Genomic DNA, 22,243 nt, shown 5'->3' on the forward strand with positions numbered 1-22,243 from the left:
ATCTCATCTGCTACAATGTGTGCGTCCGATACCACAACTCCGTTATCTTAAGTTATCTGGTTCACACCTTTTTACATTCCTACCCGTCAAAATGTTTATTTTCTATTGTTGTTACGAATCTCCTAAGGGACACCACACAGTTTCTTGGAATAATATTGGTTTTTCTCAGTGTCAATTTAATATTTTAGGTTATTACAGAATCGAATGTAATAGTTTTTAAATACATTGTCATAAGGCCTCTTTCGGTAAGTTCTGTATAGTTTTTTCTTTTTTTCCAATTTGCTTAATAACCTAGCTGTCATCCACGGACTAATTGACTTTGCCTTTATCACCTTGGAATTTGTATTATTAGATTTGCTACTACTATTTACTATGTCAGTCAAAATTTGGTTGAAAATGTCATAACAATAATTCACATCAGTGCATTTGTAGCAAAGTTCCCAATTGGTTTTTTCGAGCTTTTCTCTAATCATGTTATAATCTAGACTAACCTGTGTGTTTAATCGGTCTTCCTTAATTTTATTTGCCTAACAGTTTATTGCCCATTTCAAACCTATGGCACAGTGATCTGTCAGATCAATATCGAACACAGCACTTTTAAATGAATTTAATTTTCTGTGTTTAATAAAAATGTGATCGATACAAGATTGTGAACTGTGTGTAATTCTTGTGGGAGTATTGACCATAGACTGAAAAACCGCAACCATCCATCAAACTAAGGTAATTCTGGGTAGTTACACAATCATTTAGTAAATTAATATTTAAATCACCTGTCAAGATTACATTTTTACTAAGCTTTGGTAGGATATTTGACAATTCATTAATAAAATCATTTTCTGGAAAACTTTGTAACCTATAAACGCATACCAATCTAAAATACAAACTCACACTCTTAATATCAATGATAAGTACATCAGCAGTTACCATGCTTAAGTTTACTTTATCCGCTTGTACATCATCCTTCACATAGCATACAACCCCTCCTGCCCTGTAGTCTTCATTACAAGTTGCTAGGATTTTATAGCCTGGATACAAATTTAGCTCATCGGACCCAATCCACACCTCACTCAATACAATGAAATGAACATTATTTTTGACACAATGAATCTCTGCTAGAAAACTATTGAAATTTCTTCTAAGACTTCTTATATTGACATGGATCAGATTGATATAACCATCACTAACAGTAGAAGAGAAAAAGGAATCAAGGCTTACTTGCAAATTCTCTGATGTCATTTATATTATTTAGAAAATGTTATTCTAGGGATATAGTTATTTAAAACAGAAAATATTTTTTCATAACATAAAATAAACTTACATGAAAATTGTAAATTGACAGGCCTAGTAGTTTATTTCAACTTCTCAATGTCCTCAACAGTATCAATTTTTTGACATTTGTCCCCTTCATCCTTTCTCACAAAAAATTTACCATCTCTGGTCCATGCGAACTTGTAGCCCACTTCACTGCATTTTGCCTTTAGCTTTGTTAGAAATTGCTTGTTTTCCGGAGAAAGGTGGTCACTGATGTATACTCGTTGGTTTGGATATGCAGAGTTAATTTGCTTGGCACTCAGGTTTCGTGTTGAATTTCTTTAACCACATATCTTTTATTATTCTTTGTTGGAACTGTAGATGAGTGGTGGTCGGCGCTTATTGAAGGAAGGAATACGGTGTGCAGCATTTAAGTGGGTTACATCTACTTCAACTCCAATAGTTTTAGCAATGTCCTTTAGAAGGCATATTGTGTCTTCATTAGGAGTTTCTGGCACCCCACTTATTTCTAGGTTATTTTTTCGCATGTACTGTTCCAGCGAACGTACTCTCTCCTTCAGGTTACGTACATCAGAGGTTAGGTTATGGTTTTTAAGCCTAAGTTCTTCATTTTCTTTCCTGAGTGTACTCATTTCTTGTTTAATATCATGCATTAATTTATTTGAGGAGTCGATTTTGTCCGACATGAACTGCACTGATGTGCGAAGCTCATTCATTTCTAACCTAACATTGGAGATTTCTTCAGTAAGCCTCTTTATTAAATCATTATCTATGGTTGTACTCACGTTAGTTTGGTTAGTAGAACCTCTGCACCCTTTACACTTCCAGTCTCTGTTGGATCTAAGCTTCTTCCCTTCTAAATCTCCTTTAATGCACTTGTTATGAAATAATGCTTCACAAACTCCAGCACACATAACCTCACTTCCGTCTCTGTCACACTGATCGTTACAGACACCGCAGATCAATGGCATAATTTACCTTCTAATGATACTACACACTTTTAAATGCTAAATAGTATAGTTGTTTAAAGATAAGATTACTTTAATTGCTTATTGAAAAACGGTATGTGGAGCGACGTGGCACCAGCTGTTTCCCGTTCGGCTGCCTGAACTGAACCTTCTCTCTGCTCTCACGATTGAAGATATCCAGGCTAGATTCTGACACCCTGAAGACAGTGTTGTTTAGTTAGTAGAAGAACAGTCATATATGACAATATAATTTTCTTATTTCTTCCTTTTAGAAAATTTCCACGTACCCTCTCTCTGCTCTCACAATTGAAGATATCCAGGCTAGATTCTGACACCCTGAAGACAGTGTTGTTTAGTTAGTAGAAGAACAGTCATATATGACAATATAATTTTCTTATTTCTTCCTTTTAGAAAATTTCCACCACATGTTCTCTCTGCTCTCACAATTGAAGATATCCAGGCTAGATTCTGACACCCTGAAGACAGTGTTGTTTAGTTAGTAGAAGACCAGTCTTATATGACATTATAATTTTCTTATTTCTTCCTTTCAGAAAATTTCCACCACATGTTCTCTCTGCTCTCACAATTGAAGATATCAGTGCTAGATGCTCACAAGAAGGAAGCCAAACAAAAATATAATGATGCATTGAAAGCTTATGTCACCAGATACTTTGGGCGTCCTCTTGAAAAACTTAATGTAAGCTGATTTATTTAAGTTTATTGAACAAATGTACATTAACAATTATTACCAATATAATCAACATAAATATTGTTTATTTAAGGTGGGTGTTTATTTAAATGGACTCTAAATTCATAGTTAAATGTCTTCATTTCATCATTAAACCTTTTGTAAGGATTTATATTTTTGTACTGTTGTAATAATTTTGTAATTGTTGATTTATAGTGTCTAATGAAAAACAATTGTAGTTTCAAATTAACTAGCTTTTCAATCAACAACTTGTAGAATTCATCCTCTGTTATGAACTACAAGTCTTAATGTTTCGTGTCAAAGTATAAGGTACATCAAGTATCACAATACAGGTTGACTGAGGTCGCATGCAAAATTTCAGGTGTTTAGCTCTGTTTATTCTTGAGATGTCTTGTGACAGACAATACACAGAAAAGAAAATGTTACACTTCTTGTGCCAGTATAAGGTACATCAAGTATCACAATACAGGTTGACTGAGGTCGCATGCAAAATTTCAGGTGTTTAGCTCTGTTTATTCTTGAGATGTCTTGTGAAAGACAATACACAGAAAAGAAAATGTTACACTTCTTGTGCCAGTATAAGGTACATCAAGTATCACAATACAGGTTTTGACTGAGGTCGCATGCATAATTTCAGGTGGTTAGCTCTGTTTATTCTTGAGATGTCTTGTGACAGACAATACACAGAAAAGAAAATGTTACACTTCTTGTGCCAGTATAAGGTACATCAAGTATCACAATACAGGTTGACTGAGGTTGCATGCAAAATTTCAGATGTTTAGCTCTGTTTATTCTTGAGATGTCTTGTGACAGACAATACACAGAAAAGAAATTGTTACACTTCTTGTGCCAGTATAAGGTACATCAAGTATCACAATACAGGTTGACTGAGGTTGCATGCAAAATTTCAGGTGTTTAGCTCTGTTTATTCTTGAGATGTCTTGTGACAGACAATACACAGAAAAGAAATTGTTACACTCCTAGTGCCAGTATATAAGGTACATCAAGTATCACAATACAAGTTAACTGAGGTTCACATGCAAAATTTCAAGTGTTTAGCTCTGTTTATTCTTGAGATGTCTTGTGACAGACAATACACAGATAAGAAATTGTTACACTTCCTTGTGCCAGTATAAGGTAAATCAAGTATCACAATACAAGTTAACTGAGGTCACTTTCAAAATTTCAAGTGTTTAGCTCTGTTTATTCTTGAGATGTCTTGTGACAGACAATACACAGAAAAGAAATTGTTACACTCCTTGTGCCAGTATAAGGTACATCAAGTATCACAATACAGGTTTTGACTGAGGTCGCATGCAAAATTTCAGGTGTTTAGCTCTGTTTATTCTTGAGATGTCTTGTGACAGACAATACATAGAAAAGAAAATGTTACACTTCTTGTGCCAGTATAAGGTACATCAAGTATCACAATACAGGTTGACTGAGGTTGCATGCAAAATTTCAGGTGTTTAGCTCTGTTTATTCTTGAGATGTCTTGTGACAGACAATACACAGAAAAGAAATTGTTACACTCCTAGTGCCAGTATAAGGTAAATCACGTATCACAATACAAGTTAACTGAGGTCACATGCAAAATTTCAAGTGTTTAGCTCTGTTTATTCTTGAGATGTCTTGTGACAGACAATACACAGATAAGAAATTGTTACACTCCTTGTGCCAGTATAAGGTAAATCACGTATCACAATACAGGTTGACTGAGGTCGCATGCAAAATTTCAGGTGTTTAGCTCTGTTTATTCTTGAGATGTCTTGTGACAGACAATACACAGAAAAGAAATTGTTACAGTCCTTGTGCCAGTATAAGGTACATCAAGTATCACAATACAGGTTGACTGAGGTCGCATGCAAAATTTCAAGTGTTTAGCTCTGTTTATTCTTGAGATGTCTTGTGACAGACAATACACAGAAAAGAAATTGTTACACTCCTTGTGCCAGTATAAGGTACATCAAGTATCACAATACAGGTTGACTGAGGTCGCATGCAAAATGTTAGGTGTTTAGATCTGTTTATTCTTGAGATGTCTTGTGACAGACAATACACAGAAAAGAAAATGTTACACTTCTTGTGCCAGTATAAGGTACATCAAGTATCACAATACAGGTTGACTGAGGTCGCATGCAAAATTTCAGGTGTTTAGCTCTGTTTATTCTTGAGATGTCTTGTGACAGACAATACACAGAAAAGAAATTGTTACACTCCTTGTGCCAGTATAAGGTACATCAAGTATCACAATACAGTTGACTGAGGTTGCATGCAAAAATTTCAGGTGTTTAGCTCTGTTTATTCTTGAGATGTCTTGTGACAGACAATACACAGAAAAGAAATTGTTACAGTCCTAGTGCCAGTATAAGGTAAATCACGTATCACAATACAGGTTGACTGAGGTCGCATGCAAAATTTCAGGTGTTTAGCTCTGTTTATTCTTGAGATGTCTTGTGACAGACAATACACAGAAAAGAAAATGTTACACTTCCTTGTGCCAGTATAAGGTACATCAAGTATCACAATACAGGTTGACTGAGGTTCGCATGCAAAATTTCAGGTGTTTAGCTCTGTTTATATTCTTGAGATGTCTTGTGACAGACAATACACAAAAAAGAAATTGTTACACTCCTTGTGCCAGTATAAGGTACATCAAGTAATCACAATACAGGTTGACTGAGGTTCGCATGCAAAATGTTCAGGTGTTTAGATCTGTTTATTCTTGAGATGTCTTGTGACAGACAATACACAGAAAAGAAAATGTTACAGCCAGTATAAGGTACATCAAGTATCACAATACAGGTTGTCAGGTCGCATGCAAAATTTCAGGTGTTTAGCTCTGTTTATTCTTGAGATGTCTTGTGACAGACAATACACAGAAAAGAAATTGTTACACTCCTTGTGCCAGTATAAGGTACATCAAGTATCACAATACAGGTTGACTGAGGTTGCATGCAAAATTTCAGGTGTTTAGCTCTGTTTATTCTTGAGATGTCTTGTGACAGACAATACACAGAAAAGAAATTGTTACAGTCCTAGTGCCAGTATAAGGTAAATCACGTATCACAATACAAGTTAACTGAGGTCACTTTCAAAATTTCAAGTGTTTAGCTCTGTTTATTCTTGAGATGTCTTGTGACAGACAATACACAGAAAAGAAATTGTTACACTCCTTGTGCCAGTATAAGGTACATCAAGTATCACAATACAGGTTGACTGAGGTTGCATGCAAAATTTCAGGTGTTTAGCTCTGTTTATTCTTGAGATGTCTTGTGACAGACAATACACAGAAAAGAAATTGTTACACTCCTTGTGCCAGTATAAGGTACATCAAGTATCACAATACAGGTTGACTGAGGTCGCATGCAAAATTTCAAGTGTTTAGCTCTGTTTATTCTTGAGATGTCTTGTGACAGACAATACACAGAAAAGAAATTGTTACACTCCTTGTGCCAGTATAAGGTACATCAAGTATCACAATACAGGTTGACTGAGGTCGCATGCAAAATTTCAGGTGTTTAGCTCTGTTTATTCTTGAGATGTCTTGTGACAGACAATACACAGAAAAGAAATTGTTACATTCCTTGTGCCAGTATAAGGTACATCAAGTATCACAATACAGGTTGACTGAGGTCGCATGCAAAATTTCAGGTGTTTAGCTCTGTTTATTCTTGAGATGTCTTGTGACAGACAATACACAGAAAAGAAATTGTTACACTCCTTGTGCCAGTATAAGGTACATCAAGTATCACAATACAAGTTAACTGAGGTCACATGCAAAATTTCAAGTGTTTAGCTCTGTTTATTCTTGAGATGTCTTGTGACAGACAATACACAGAAAAGAAATTGTTACACTCCTTGTGCCAGTATAAGGTAAATCACGTATCACAATACAGGTTGACTCTGGTCGCATGCAAAATTTCAGGTGTTTAGCTCTGTTTATTCTTGAGATGTCTTGTGACAGACAATACACAGAAAAGAAATTGTTACACTCCTTGTGCCAGTATAAGGTACATCAAGTATCACAATACAAGTTAACTGAGGTCACATGCAAAATTTCAAAGTGTTTAGCTCTGTTTATTCTTGAGATGTCTTGTGACAGACAATACACAGAAAAGAAATTGTTACACTTCTTGTGCCAGTATAAGGTAAATCACGTATCACAATACAGGTTGACTCTGGACGCATGCAAAATTTCAGGTGTTTTAGCTCTGTTTATTCTTGAGATGTCTTGTGACAGACAATACACAGAAAAGAAAATGTTACACTTCTTGTGCCAGTATAAGGTTGCTGACCCTGTAAACACCTTCTGAATGTTGTCTGCCCCGTTCATACACTATATTGTCAAGTGCCACCCTGTTCCTGATATTGGCGTCATCATTCTAAGAGTTACATTCTTGCGGTGTTGCTGTTCCTGTAAACACGTTCTGAATGTTGTCTGTACCATTCATACACTATATTGTCAGGTGCCACTCTGTTCCTGATATTGGCGTCATCATTCTAAGAGTTACATTCTTGTGGCGTTGCTGACCCTGTAAACACCTTCTGAATGTTTTGTCTGCCCCGTTCATACACTATATTGTCAGGTGCCACTCTGTTCCTGATATTGGCGTCATCATTCTAAGAGTTACATTCTTGCGGTGTTGCTGTTCCTTTAAACACGTTCTGAATGTTGTCTGTACCATTCATACACTACATTGTCAGGTGCCACTCTGTTCCTGATATTGGCGTCATCATTCTAAGAGTTACATTCTTGCGGTGTTGCTGTTCCTTTAAACATGTTCTGAATGTTGTCTGTACCATTCATACACTACATTGTCAGGTGCCACTCTGTTCCTGATATTGGCGTCATCATTCTAAGAGTTACATTCTTGCGGTGTTGCTGTTCCTTTAAACACGTTCTGAATGTTGTCTGTACCATTCATACACTACATTGTCAGGTGCCACTCTGTTCCTGATATTGGCGTCATCATTCTAAGAGTTACATTCTTGCGGTGTTGCTGTTCCTTTAAACACGTTCTGAATGTTGTCTGTACCATTCATACACTATATTGTCAGGTGCCACTCTGTTCCTGATATTGGCGTCATCATTCTAAGAGTTACATTCTTGCGGTGTTGCTGTTCCTTTAAACACGTTCTGAATGTTGTCTGTACCATTCATACACTACATTGTCAGGTGCCACTCTGTTCCTGATATTGGTGACATCATTCTAAGAGTTACATCCCTCGCGGTGGTGCTGACCCTTAAAACACCTTCTAAATGTTTTTCTTTATAAACTTCCTAATCGGCGGTATAGAATGTTTGTGTGTTACACGAGGTAACACTTGTTACTGTAACCCATTTTTTCCATGAAATCCTTCCCACATTTCATCATTAGTAACATATTCACTTACGGAGCTGTACTGTTTTTCACCTGTGTACAAATTCTTCTAACACCAACCAAATTGGGGCTAATTTATCTATAGCTTTGCCCTGTTGCCCTGGTTGTTTTGCCCTCAAATTTTATAGCTCGTAATAAAGCTTTAAACATTTGTCGGACTCTTTTTTGTCTCTTTCACGAAAATAGATTCTTGAATCCAAATATTAGTGTGTTCAACAATCTTGTTGATCAGTGTGTCAGGGAAAAATAGCTTCCATGTCTTATATAGTGTCTTGTTGTGAATGCCTTACCTTATAGAGTTGGAAATTGTAATTCTATTCTTGCTACTCGAATATTATTTTGTCTTCAAACTCTTCTATGTAAATTAGCATTGCCAATATGAACATTCTACTCTGTTGTTTTGCCTTTTCCCATTAAGACACTCCGGTTCACTATTTAATAATTTTCTTGTTCTTATTCTTTGTTTTGTTCTTCTGCAAACATTTCTGAGTCCAAACTATGATCACTATCTTCGAATTCATCCTCTGACTTATCTGATCCTTCACATTCTATTGTCTCCTCCTGAGCATTTCAAATGTTGGCTCAAGCATCTTCACAATCTGCAAATAGTTGTCTACATTAAAGCTTTCTATTCAGTTCATAAATTATTTTTCTTCCTGAATGTTTTCTCTACACTATCAAGTAAAGTAAGTGAGCATTTCGGTTCTTTTCTACAAACATTACCAAAGTAGGGCACATGGCATTAAAATGTCTGCATAAAAACTTACACGGTAGGGTGTACGGCATAAAAAAGACAAAATAACTATGAGGGGTATTAGAAAAATAAGGTTCCCATGATTCTTTTAAATAGACAGCTCTATAGAATTCTGCCGCCAATCCTTTGAGGAATCGAGTAACCTCTTCCTTGACTTCATCATTGGTACTGAAGCGTTGACCACCCAAGTGTTCCTTTAATTTTGGGAATAAGTGATAATCACTTGGGGCTAGGTCTGGGCTGTAGGGGGGATGGGGCACAATAGTCTAACCAAATTTGTCAGCAGTTCTTGAGTTTGACGTGAGACATGAGGTCGAGCGTTGTCATGGAGAAGCCTCACACCACTGGACACACTTCCTTTCCGGCGGTTCTCAGTTTTCTTAATGTGTCGCAATATCTGTCAGAGTTTACTGTTGTTCCTGTGAATGATGATTCTCCGATCTTCAAGCAATATTGTCTCAACTTTATCAACAACTCCAATTGCAAATTAAGGCCGTCCACTTCGGTTTTCATCGTGAATTTTCATGCGGCCTTCACTGAATTCTCTACACCATTCCCAAACGTGTTGAACAGATATGCAGTTTTCCTCATAAACTTTGATATTTTGACAATGAATTTCAATAGGTGAAATCTGTTTTGCATTTAAAAACTGTATCACAGCACGAATTTCACATCTGGCGGTAACAACGATAGGGAGCTCCATCTTCGAAGGCAGCTAGGCCGGCACTGTTGGACGTGGCGAGGCGCGAGTGGTATGGATAGAGGGAGGGACAACTGATGAGTAAGACAGTGTTTCCAGATTTCCCCCAACATATCGCATTCTGTCTCTGCGGCATAGGGAACCTTACTTTTCTAATACCCCTTATAATAAAAATATTTGAAGAAGCCAGAGCTATGTGGCAAACTAGCTACTCCCTCCAGGAGTGTGTTGGGGAGTGGTATGGGATAGATAAGATGGGTGGAGTGTGCACCCTATTAAGGGTTAAGAACAATGTAAAAATGGTCACTAATGCTCACCCAATAAATGTTTCTTGTTTGTACGAGAATATAGGGTATAGTAAGATTGTCTGCATTATGAAATTCATTTAATATTACAAATTAGTGTATGTGTATAATTTATGAGTTTAAAACTGAAATTAAATTTGAAATCCAAAAATTAACAATAATTGGTATGTTGTAGCAATTTTTTGACGGGGTCCAAGTAAAGGTAGCTCAGGGAGTAAAGGAGTCGGAGATCAGCTACCAGATGGCCTTCAGCAAGCAAGAATTGAGAAAGGTGATTCGAGAATACCCTGGGAGGGAGGTGAGGAAAGGTCTTAATGATCTCTACAAGAAGGTTGAGAAGCACTTGTGTGAAGAAGAAAACCTCCTTCAGGTACTTCAGATATTCTTTCATTAATCAATATGATGTTTAGTAGATATTAACCCATTGTGGATTGAGTTTTTTGGACATGGACATGTATACCGCAGCAGGTACGAATATGTTTGTACCTTGAAGGCAGAACTGTAATATATTCTATACAGTGGTTTCTATATTTATAACACAATTTATTGTAATGAAAATGAAATGAAAAATGTCTTTATTAAAGAGGCGGAGTTAGGGCTATCAAGCCCTCTCTACCACTCAACCTCATATTGTATACAGTGAATTTACAATAGTTTAATACAATTGTGGTAAATTGTAAACTTGTTCTTTAAATAGAAAAAACAAAAATACTTAACCTATACAAAATTAAATTATCTTAAAGTAAAAATCTACATATTTAAAAGAATACTTAAAATACAACAGAAAAACTTTATACATTTAATGATAAATAAGGAGCACCACCCATCAACCCCACAGGCCCCCCAGCAGCAAGCCCCTGACCCCCGCCCCAAAACGAGCACGGTCCTCAATACATGTGATTTACGTTCCAAAGGCGACAAGCCTGGACAGTAAAGGACTTGTTAAAAATTGTTGAACGATGAATTGGAATTGATAGTAATAAGACTCCCCTTCTAGTTCACTAATATCAGAGATAAAGTTGAAATGATCGGAAATAGAAACGATATTTGGTTTTGATCATTAAATGTGGAATAGAAAGAATTTGGAAATTACGTAGTTGATGAAGTTTTATGAGTGACAATTGCTGAAAATATTGTGTAATGTGCTGCTGCATTACTGTTAGGTTTAAGTTTTGGTGCGGTATCAAAATTAATTCGGTTTATCATTCTAGAGTTACCAATTATCATTGCTTGCGTTTTGTTCTCATTTAGTTTCAGTCCTTGTTGTGTTGCCCAAAAGTTAATGGCTTCAATATCCAAGTTGAGTTGAGTAGTGACACAAGAGTGGCTAGTACGTTTGGTAAACAGTGAACGTATATTTGCAAATCATCAGCATAAAGATGAAAATTTGAATGTGTCATAAGTACAGAGCCTTGTAAGACCGTACATCCCCATAGAATTTGAAGAGTGGTACAGCAAACTTTATATTTGGCCCACTACAGCACTTTATATAATTATTTTTAGTATGTAAAAATTGTTTTTCTGCCTTTTACATGGTTTGATTTAATTATGTATGGTCTGATGTTGTATATTAAAAAAATAAATGCTCTTGATTTATTTTTGTACTCAGAACACAGTTTTTTTTTTAGTTTTCCGAAAACTGTTCCTTGAAGACTGATCCCCTTTTAGCATGACCCGATTCATATGTCCTAAAAGAGGATTTGCTGGAAAAAAAAATTGTTGAAATGGCTGCCTATGAAGCTGCACTGGCATTTAATGAAGGAAATACAGCCAAATATAAGGTCTTAGAGGTCTTAAAAATAGTCCCTGGAAAATAATATGAAAGCGCAATGGAAAATTTTGACATCTTGAGAATGGGATACTCTGAGAAAAAGGCAAAATTGGGAACACTGGAAGTAAGAAGAGCAAGAAGGAAGCTAAGAATTGAAAAAGAACAAAAAGAGAAGGTGTTAGATATGCTGCTGGTTAGATATGTTACATTATAATTTTAAACAATTTTAATGTAAATATTAGTGTTAAAAAAATTTGACAGCGATTTTCCGAAACCTGTATTTTATATTACCGTTTCCTTCATAACTCAAAAACTATTTGTGCTACAGCTACAAAATTTTTGCGAGTTACTTAGGACACATATAGCTGCAATGTGAACTACAATCATAAGGGTGAGTAACGACATTTTATTGTGTACTGAGCTTCCACCCTCCTAGAAAGACCGTTGGCCGCGGATGCGTGTCTGGTAGTTTGACGGGATTCGAGGCCGTCGCGGCATACGCGGACGTTAATACTATGGCCTTAAATGTTTCTCCCACTCCCTCCTTCGCTGAGGGATTGTTTTGATTGCCTGTCTGCTCTAACTACTCTGGAGGTGCGATCGGGCACGTCTTCGGAAGGGGCTTTTCCGCCGAAGAACCACCCGAGCACCCTCTTTTCCCACTTGGAGTAGAGTCAGCACCTACGATTCCCCCCCGGTTTTAACTCCCTCTGCTTCCTCAGTCTTTTCTTTTGTTGGCTGACTTCTTGTCCTTTTGCCTCCTCCATTCACTATCCGGAAGCCAGGTGCCACCAGCTTTCTTTTGCTCCATCACCCACTGCTTATTCCACAGTGTACAAAAACACTTTTAAAGATGCAAAGATCTCCTTACAAATTAGTCATATTAGTCCTTCCACTTTAGCTTGAAAAACACGTACTACAAAGTCTGACTTATTTGGTGTCTCCCAAGAATGAATGCTATCAGTTATTTCAGACCATGTAGGATTGCAAGTAAATGTTGTGAAGATCTCTAGCTTGCCAAACATTCTCACTAATGCCATAGCATCTACCTCACATCTTGATAATTCTGCATCATATTTCTTGGAGTCCTAATAAAATATGAAGGCAGAACTAAAATTCAACCAACTCTCAACTTTTCATGCTCAACCCTCACAGGTAAAGAATCTGTTAAGCAACATAGGTTTGTAAGCTTCAATACAGCAGTAATAGTTCACAAAAAGTTACTGAATAAGTTTTCCAGCATTTATTACTGGATTGAAGTCACCTGCAGGACCATTTTCTCGGACTGCAATTCTATATAAAACGTACTCTCGCATAGTAACAGTCTTTCGTATTTTAGTTTGATGCACATCTTGAATTGGCATATCTATGTGCCAACCTGTTTTACCTCATGGCCAAACCAAAGCGTAGCACACAGGGTCACAGTGTATACTATCATAATCAATATTTTGTAAAGCATCTGCTCTTTCATAAACAGTCAGTTATACGTCTATGAGAAGGAGGTGCTCCATCAGCTGTTTCAAACACTGCAACTTAAAAACATGAAAATTGTTTTATTAAATAGCAAATTTAAAACAGTTTTATTGCCAATGAAGGACAAAAAGATTACTGTTACTCATACTTTTACAAGGAAACTAAACTAATTCCACGTGCTCTCCGAGGTTTGCACGCAAAGTTTGTAGTCTAAATTCAACCTCACACCATGTGTTTCTGAGCTTCTGTGTTGCTGGAGTTATGCTTCCAATAACCTCTCGAACTCTATTCTTGAGTTCCTCAATATCTTGAACTTTTTTGGCGAAGACTCTGTCCTTGACATAGCCCCACAAAAAAAGTCTAAGGGTGTAATGTCTGGGGAACATGGAGGCCAAGGAATTGGACCATCCCGTCCAATCCAACGACCAGGAAACGTGTCATTTAGGTAGTCACGTACTATCTTACCCCAGTGTGGAGGGGCACCATCTTGCTGCCAGTAAACATTTGGTTGTCTATGCTCAATTTGCGGTATTGCAAAAAGTTCAAGCATGTCGAGGTATACCTCTTTAGTGACTGTCGGTTCTGCGAAGATAAAGGGTCCTATCACTTCATCTATAGCCAATGCACACCAAACGTTTATTTTAGGGCTGTCTCTTTTTGTTCTCGAACATTATGAGGATTTTCAGTACCCCAAATCCTACAATTGTGTCTATTCACCTTACCAGAAACATGAAAGGTTGCTTCATCAGAAAAAATTACTTTTTTCAAGAAATTGCTTTCTCCAATGTTTATTGTTTGTTCTTCGAGGTCAAGTAATCTAACAGCAAAATCGTAGCGTCAAGGTTTATCGTTAGGTTTTAGTTCATGTAATAACTGAATTTTGTATGGATGGAGCTTAAGGTGTTTGTGCAAAATTTTTAAGACTGTTGATCGAGGTAATCCTAATTCCAAACTTGCACGCCGAGTAGACTTACCAGGGCTCCTCGTAAACAATTCTCTTACTTGATCAACAATAGCTTCAGAAACTGGAGGTCTACCAGCACGTTTTCTATGTTGGACACTTCCCGTCTGTTCAAACTGCCTGTACCAGCGTTTTATAGAATTGTTACTCTGAGGATTGCGGCCATACTCTAAACAAAACCTTCTTTGAACAGTTATTACAGATCTGCTTTCATGAAACCAAAGAACACACCTTGCTTTTTCTTGCACACTAGCCATTTTGATACTGAGGTTAGTTTAGTGTTTGTTTAGTCAACTGTAATTAACAGCTGGTGTGGAAAGATCCATTGTTGACCAGCTGACTATGTCACAACACAAGTCATTAAGAAGAATCATACCTGACACCCACAGTTTAAGTGACATTTTTACTTTCTTTTTATAATTATTGTAATGTGTACAATTATTAATTTTCAGTCAGTATATTAAACTGTTTTAAATTTACAATTTAATAAAACAATTCCCATGTTTTTAAGTTGATTGGTTATTTATTTATTCAATCTTAAAATGTGTACAATAATTTATAACCACCCTGTATAACTGACCATATGAAGTACTTTGGGAATCATCAGTATGCAGTGGAGAAATTCTGTGATAACCCATGCCATGGATTCTAAAGAAATAAGGACCACAGTTAGGTGGTAAATCAACTTTTGCACCAAATGAAACAAATGACATTGCATTATTATATTGGTGAATATTGTGTCTGAAAGTTTTAGATCTTTCATATTTACCAGAGAACAAATCTTACGAGTACATTTCTTCTAGTGTAGTAGAAGGTGGAAGTTTGATTTTTCCATTATAGCAACAGACTGAACTTTCTAGCTGCATTCTGTTTGTTAGTATTGCTCAGCACTGTATTTCAAACTCCCTCAGGGCCACGTACAGAGTAAGGACTGAGATCTGGAGTAGCATCAGAAACTGCACACCTTGAAGTAAATTTAAACTTCTGACTGCTACTAAATACTCTGCTCTCTTGCTCTTTTTGGGCTTTGGCCTTTACCTCACGGTGGCCAGTCAGAGTGGCATTGCCTTTAGTCCTCTTAATTTCAGGATCAACAACTACAGAACTTGTATCAAGTGTTTCCCTCTTATGTGTTCTAGAACTAACCTCCAGGACACTGTAATGCCCATTATCTCAGTTTCCAGAGAATATCGTCATGAATTCCTCCAAAACCATAATTAGCAATTATGTCATCATTTTCCTGATAAACTCTAAACAAACAATTTGGAAGTAGCTCACTCCTCATGCTCATGCTCGGTGCTCCTGCTCCTAAGCTCAGCATTTCCTGCATACTGGCCATTGGGCCATTGGAGCTCATTACATGTTTATAATCATTATAATTTTTAATATTTTACCCATACATTTCATCCCCAACTATGAAATTTTTAAATGCACACCACTTCTTAGCAATGTAGCCAATAGCAGTAAAACAGACCTCATGGTGTCTATCTTCAGTTCCAAATAAACAATGAGAGATTGTCCGAGATAAAAGTTACCATCATCCATAATGGGAATCACTTCAAAATTCATATAACGTAGCTGTGGTAAGAAGGATTGATTCAATTGAATTTTGAGTTTAGCTCCAGTTCATCTTCCTTTTTATTGCAGCATCTGGTATCTGACGCTGTCTCAGACTTGACTCCTGGAATCTAGAGTCATGTTTGTCTGAAGTCAAAATTGTTGATGATTGAAGAACCACACATCATTAAATTAGGATTAGCTGGTAAAGTTACCAGTCGTCTTCTTTTATAAGAAGAAGGATCAGATTTCATTAAATCAGCATAATCAGGGACTTGTCTTTTTCTTGTAGTTAAAATACCATATGTCATTAAATTAGTTCCTTCACTCTGCAATTTTCTTTTTTCACTATTCCTTTCAAGTGCCTTAGTTTTCTTTCCAACATCCATAATTCACAGTACAAAATACACACAAAATTTATAAAGCAACTAAAGAAATGTGGCGAGACCTACAGCTACATTAAACTTACACGAACAGGTTAAATTAATCTGAATGTAAACAAACCTACAGCTTACACTGCATGTAAACAAACCTCTTTTGAGATGCCTGATGTACAGATGACATAAAAAAATCATTACATCCTTCATTACATAAAAAATCCTTTTAAAAAACTAAAATTTAGGTTGAATGTCCGCGCCTGTCTCCTCAGTCGTAACCAATTTGAGTGATCAGTAGTTCAAAATAAAGCGCACACTTCACTGAATGTTCTTAAATAAAAATAAGTATGTAGGTTCATTAACACCGGAAAAATTTAAAAAGAAATGGTAAAAATACTTTTCAGATCCCCATTAGACATAGGAGGAAAACATGTTTGAGTAAAATGTGAAAAATACCAAATCCAAGTGACTTTTAATACTTGATGGCTGATCTCTAAAAAAAATATGTTTTATTTCAAACCAAAATGGAGGAAATAAACCGGATAGAACTGCCGTACTGCCATTAGGTTTTCATAAATTCTTATAATACATAGATTAAGGCATCTGCAGCTGAATTGGAATATGAAGAAATTCAGCATTCACCCGATAAAATTTTCTCTTCAAACACTGAGAAAAAAGATTTGAATGGTCCTGCAAGTTTACAACATTATGAAGAACCTTTTAAAATTCTTGAACAGCATAGGAAAACCATCACTCTCAAAATTTGTGGGGTCCCAAGTCTCAATAGATTGTGTAAAATCAGCTTTCATTCTTCAATATAATGAAATTTCTACATCTGAAAACCTCTGCAGTCCAAATCTCAAACCTTGAAATTCCCGCTCCTGCTCTTATCACAGTCAACACTACTGTAAAAGACAGTTTTGATTCAGAAACATGTTCAATCTATAGCTAAGTTCACTGCTCAAGGGATAGTATCAAGGGGTGGTTAAAGATTTCACAATGAAAGCGTATGTTTATTTACACCACATTAGTTGTCAGCATAACATTCTGTCAGTTGTTAAATATAAACATTGAAAGAAGTTCTCTCATTATTGTATTTACATTTGTGTGCATTTCTTGTAATTTAATACAAGGAATTATTGTTAAGAAATAGTTATCAATGATTAATCCTAGAACTGGTATCATTTTTCCTCAGATGGCAGGCCATTTTTAGTGTTTTGTACCCATACTTTAAAATTTATGAAAAAAAAAAAACCTTTTTCTATAACATTATATGTGTAATACATTATTTTTTCAGGAGAACGTTGAGATAATTATGGTATACAACATTAAGACATAGACATATATAGACATAGACATAGATATTTATTTGTACAAAACGTTCTTTACATGTTTTTTTACAATAGTGAACTGGTACATTGTCATAATATACAATACATACTAAAGCCTTATAGTAATTTTATTATGTTACAATAAAATTTAGTCAGAAAAATAACAAACACTTGATTTTTATTTAGAATTAACTAAGGAGGTTTAGCTGTAGTTCATCTATTTCATATATAGCTTTGTCAATAAGAACAGTCTTTAATTCATTTTTAAATTTTCCTATGGTCATTGACTTAAATGTTAAGGGTAGGTTATTGTACAATATCAACCCCGAATACAAAGGGCTTTTTTCATAGAATGTTGAGCGATGGAGGGGTATTCTAAAATTAGCGTTATTTCTAGTGTTATAATTATGTTGAAATCTTAGATCTTCTATTAGTTGGTCTTTGCTTAAATGGATATAAACCAACAACTCATATATGTACAAACTGGTTAAAGTTAATATTTTTTTATTTCTAAACAATGATTTGCAAGGTGCTCGAAAATGAGAATTTGTCATTATTCGGATAATTCTTTTTTGTAATCTGAAAACTGCTTTAATGCCAGGAGCTAGACCCCATAACACAATCCCATAACTAAGAATTGATTCCACATAACCATGGTAAACAGATTTTAGAACCTCAAATGAAACATTTTCTCTTAAGTGTAAAAATATAAAAGAAATGGATCTTAGTTTTGACAGAAGGTCATTTAGATGAGCTTTCCATTTAAAATTACTATCAATTTTAATTCCCAAGAATTTATGTGAGTCAACTAAATTTGGGAAGTTAAAATTGCCATTTTTATTATTTCTAATACCAAATTTTATTACTTGGGTTTTATCTATATTAAGTTTTAAACCATTGGAATGAAACCAAGAATCCAAATCATCCATCACTTCTGAAAGAGTGATTATTAGTTCTTCACTAGTAGAGCTTTTGATAATAGCTGTTGTGTCATCAGCAAATAATATTAAATCTTTGGTAATAGATCTAGGAAGATCGTTTATAAAAATTAAAAAGAAAAGAGGACCCAAGATAGAACCTTGTGGCACTCCCACACTATTACTTTTCCAATTTGAATACACTTTATTATAGTTCTCTTGAATAACTGTTCTTTGTTTTCTTTTTGTTAGGTAAGACTTTAGAAGGGACAAACAATTTCCACCAATGCCATAGTCATGTAGCTTTAACAGTAAGACCGAATGATCTACACAATCAAACGCCTTAGACAGATCACAGAAAATACCGGCTGTATTCCGTGACCCGTCCAGACCATGTAATATGCTGTTTGTAAATTCTGTCAAAGCTGATTGAGTATTCATGTTTTTTCTGAACCCGAATTGTTTATCGTAAAAGAGTTTGTTTTTTTCAAAGTAATCAACTATTCTAGAGTGAATAATCTTTTCAAATATCTTTGAGAAATTGCTTAGAACTGAAATAGGTCGATAATTATTTAAATCTAACTTCGAGCCCTTTTTAAAAACTGGAGTAACTTGAGAATACTTTAATCTATCAGGAAAAATCCCTTCATTTAAACATTTGTTGATTATTTGTGTCAATGGTTCTGAAATGATATCAACAGAGATTTTAATTAGTCTTATTGGTATCCCATCCCACCCTACAGAAATTTTATTTTTAAGACCTAAAACACATCTCCTGATCTCATCAACTGTACAAGGTTCAAGATTGTGCAATGCAACCCTCTCTTCAGTACAAAAATTTCTTAATGAATTATGAATTCCTTTTACAGTAGCCTTTGGAACACTAATTTTTTGTACAATGTTAGAAAAATAATCATTAAAAAGTTCCATAATTTGAGCTGGATTACTTATTTCCGTGTTATTTGAATCTATTAAAGTAATTTTATCTTCTCTGTTTTTATTATCTTTACCGAGTACTTTATTCACAACATGCCAGGCAGCCTTGCATTTATTTTCTGAGTTCTGTATAAACGAGGAGTTTGCCCTTTTCTTTGCCTCAATAACTACCTTTTTGAAGATCTTTTTGTAGGATTTAACATAACTTAGAAATTGTATACTTCTACTGAATTTTGATTTCCAGTGAAGTTCACGTTTTCTTTTTGCTGATATTTTTATTCCTTGTGTAATCCAATGTAAAACTACTTTTTTTCTTTTCTGTTTAACTTTAACAGTTTTTGGAACAAAAGCAGACTCAAAATGTCTTAAAAAACAAGTTAGAAAGTTATTGTAGCTTTCCTCGGCATTTATACTTGGGCTTACTGTTAAATCGTCACAATTTTTTAGTGATTCCATAAAAATATTAATTTGTTTACTAGAGAATATCCTTTTCCTTACCAGTATTTCTTTAAAGCCTTGCTTTTCTATTGTATTTTGTGGGATATTTAAAAAAATCGCATTATGGTCAGAAAGACCTAGGTCAATATTCATTTTGGCTATAACATCATATCCTTTTCTAGTTAATATGTTATCTATACAAGTTGAAGTATTTACTGACACTCTAGTTGGATCACCAAACATACACTGAAAACCATTACATTCAATTATTTCTAAGAATTTGCTTGTTATATCATTTTCTACTATTATATTTACATTAAAGTCACAATGTAAGTATACATTGCTTTTAGTATTGCATTAAGTATACATATAATCAAATAATAATGACTTAACTAAAAAAAAATATTATTTTTTTATGTTGTGGGACTGCACCTGGTAAATTGTGATGATATAATGAATATTAGAATCTCAGAGGGCCAATTTATTCTCCATTTTTATCTAATTTCAGAAAATATACAATGGCATCCAGGTCCTCTTGGAGAAAACTTAAATACGAGGGCCGTCCATAAAGTAACTGCCGTTTGGGCGTGGCGCGATAAGTAGTGGGGGTAGCGCCGCCATTCTCACATCGGTGTGCGCAACCGTTCAGTACGCTTCTAGCCGTGCAAGGGAGAGCATCGTGCGATCGCACGTTCTTTTGTTACAACGTAAAAACATGAGCGCCATGATAGAAAATCCCGCCAAGTGTGAAGTACGTGGTGTAATAAGATTTCTGTGGTCGAAAAGTTACACAGCAGCTGAAATTCATCGTGAATTGAGTGCGGTGTATGGCCCAACATTATGAGGGAAGGTGTAGTCCGTCAATGGGTTCGTTTTTTTTTTAAATGGAAGAACGAACGTTCACGATGAAGACCGGAGTGGTAGGCCATCTCTCGTCAGTGATGACTTGGTGAACAAAGTGGATGAGAAAATTCGCAAGAACCATCGCTTCACAATCTCGGAACTTTCGGATCATTTTCCTGAAACCTTTTACTGTGAAACCTTAAAATGGCTACGACGAGCGATTCAAAACAAGCGTCATGGTCTTCTGACATCTGGTGTTGTGTTTGTCCATGACAACGCCCGTCTTCATACAGCTCAAAGAACAACAGAACTTTTGGAAAAGTTCAAATGGGACGTTTTTGACCCCCCCCCCCTACAGCCCGGATCTGGCTCCCAGTGATTTCTATCATTTCCCGTACATGAAGCGGTGGCTTGCATCTCAGAGGTTTGCGAGTGATGAAGAGCTTCAAAACGCTGTGACAGGTTGGCTACATTCTCAGGCGGCAGATTTTTTTAAAGACGGAATTTCAAAAACTGTTAAAAGATATGATAAGTGCTTGAATTTGTTTGGTAAATATGTAGAAAAGTAGAGAAAAGCTGTAGTTTTAACATTTATATAATAAACTTTTTGTATCTCAACTGGTTTATTTTTTTATTTCAAAACGGAGGTTACTTTGTGGACGACCCTCGTATATTGTAAAACCACAAATAGTACTCGAAAGCCAAAACTATTTACTATGGGCACAATTATTTTCAAAAATTATTAAGAAATATAATTCTTGCAATAAATGTTTCCAAAATATAACATCATTTAGATAATTATATTGCACTACAAAACAATAACTAAATTATTAACCAATTTCTAAATGTTTTATTTCTGAAAAGTGATGGGTTAGACCTAAATTTTGTAGTTGAGTTTAGTCTCCTACACTGGCTGGGGTGGTACTCATGAAGAGATAGACTGGTTGTTAGTCTGTCAGATCGTCTTAGCCAGGAAAGTTTTGTAGTTGAGTTTAGTCTCCTACTCTGGCTGGGGTGGTACTCATGAAGAGATAGACTGGTTGTTAGTCTGTCAGATCGTCTTAGCCAAGAAAGTTTGTAGTTGAGTTTAGTCTCCTACACTGGCTGGGGTGGTACTCATGAAGAGATAGACTGGTTGTTAGTCTGTCAGATCGTCTTAGCCAGGAAAGTTTTGTAGTCGAGTTTAGTCTCCTACTCTGGCTGGGGTGGTACTCATGAAGACATAGACTGGTTGTTAGTCTGTCAGATCGTCTTAGCCAGGAAAGTTTTGTAGTCGAGTTTAGTCTCCTACACTGGCTGGGGTGGTACTCATGAAGAGATAGACTGGTTGTTAGTCTGTCAGATCGTCTTAGCCAGGAAAGTTTTGTAGTCGAGTTTAGTCTCCTACTCTGGCTGGGGTGGTACTCATGAAGAGATAGACTGGTTGTTAGTCTGTCAGATCGTCTTAGCCAGGAAAGTTTTGTAGTCGAGTTTAGTCTCCTACTCTGGCTGAGGTGGTACTCATGAAGAGATAGACTGGTTGTTAGTCTGTCAGATCGTCTTAGCCA

The 22,243-nt window shown here is 35.8% G+C and overlaps 1 protein-coding gene across 3 annotated transcripts in view; it reads left to right on the top strand.

Annotated features, from left to right (window-relative positions):
- Window positions 1-22,243, top strand: part of LOC124360935 (exocyst complex component 1) — a 195,597-nt gene that overhangs the window by 152,899 nt on the left and 20,455 nt on the right. For 2 of the 3 annotated variants that reach the window (XM_046814949.1, XM_046814950.1), the window contains 2 exons: window positions 2,792-2,937; window positions 10,268-10,462. In XM_046814949.1, the coding sequence (XP_046670905.1) occupies window positions 2,792-2,937; window positions 10,268-10,462 (341 nt within the window). Of the gene's footprint in view, window positions 1-2,791; window positions 2,938-10,267; window positions 10,463-22,243 lie in introns of those variants that run through there. The other variant, XM_046814952.1, reaches the window with a different exon arrangement.

Source organism: Homalodisca vitripennis, chromosome 4 (assembly GCF_021130785.1).
Source record: "Homalodisca vitripennis isolate AUS2020 chromosome 4, UT_GWSS_2.1, whole genome shotgun sequence".
NCBI lineage: Eukaryota > Metazoa > Arthropoda > Insecta > Hemiptera > Cicadellidae > Homalodisca > Homalodisca vitripennis.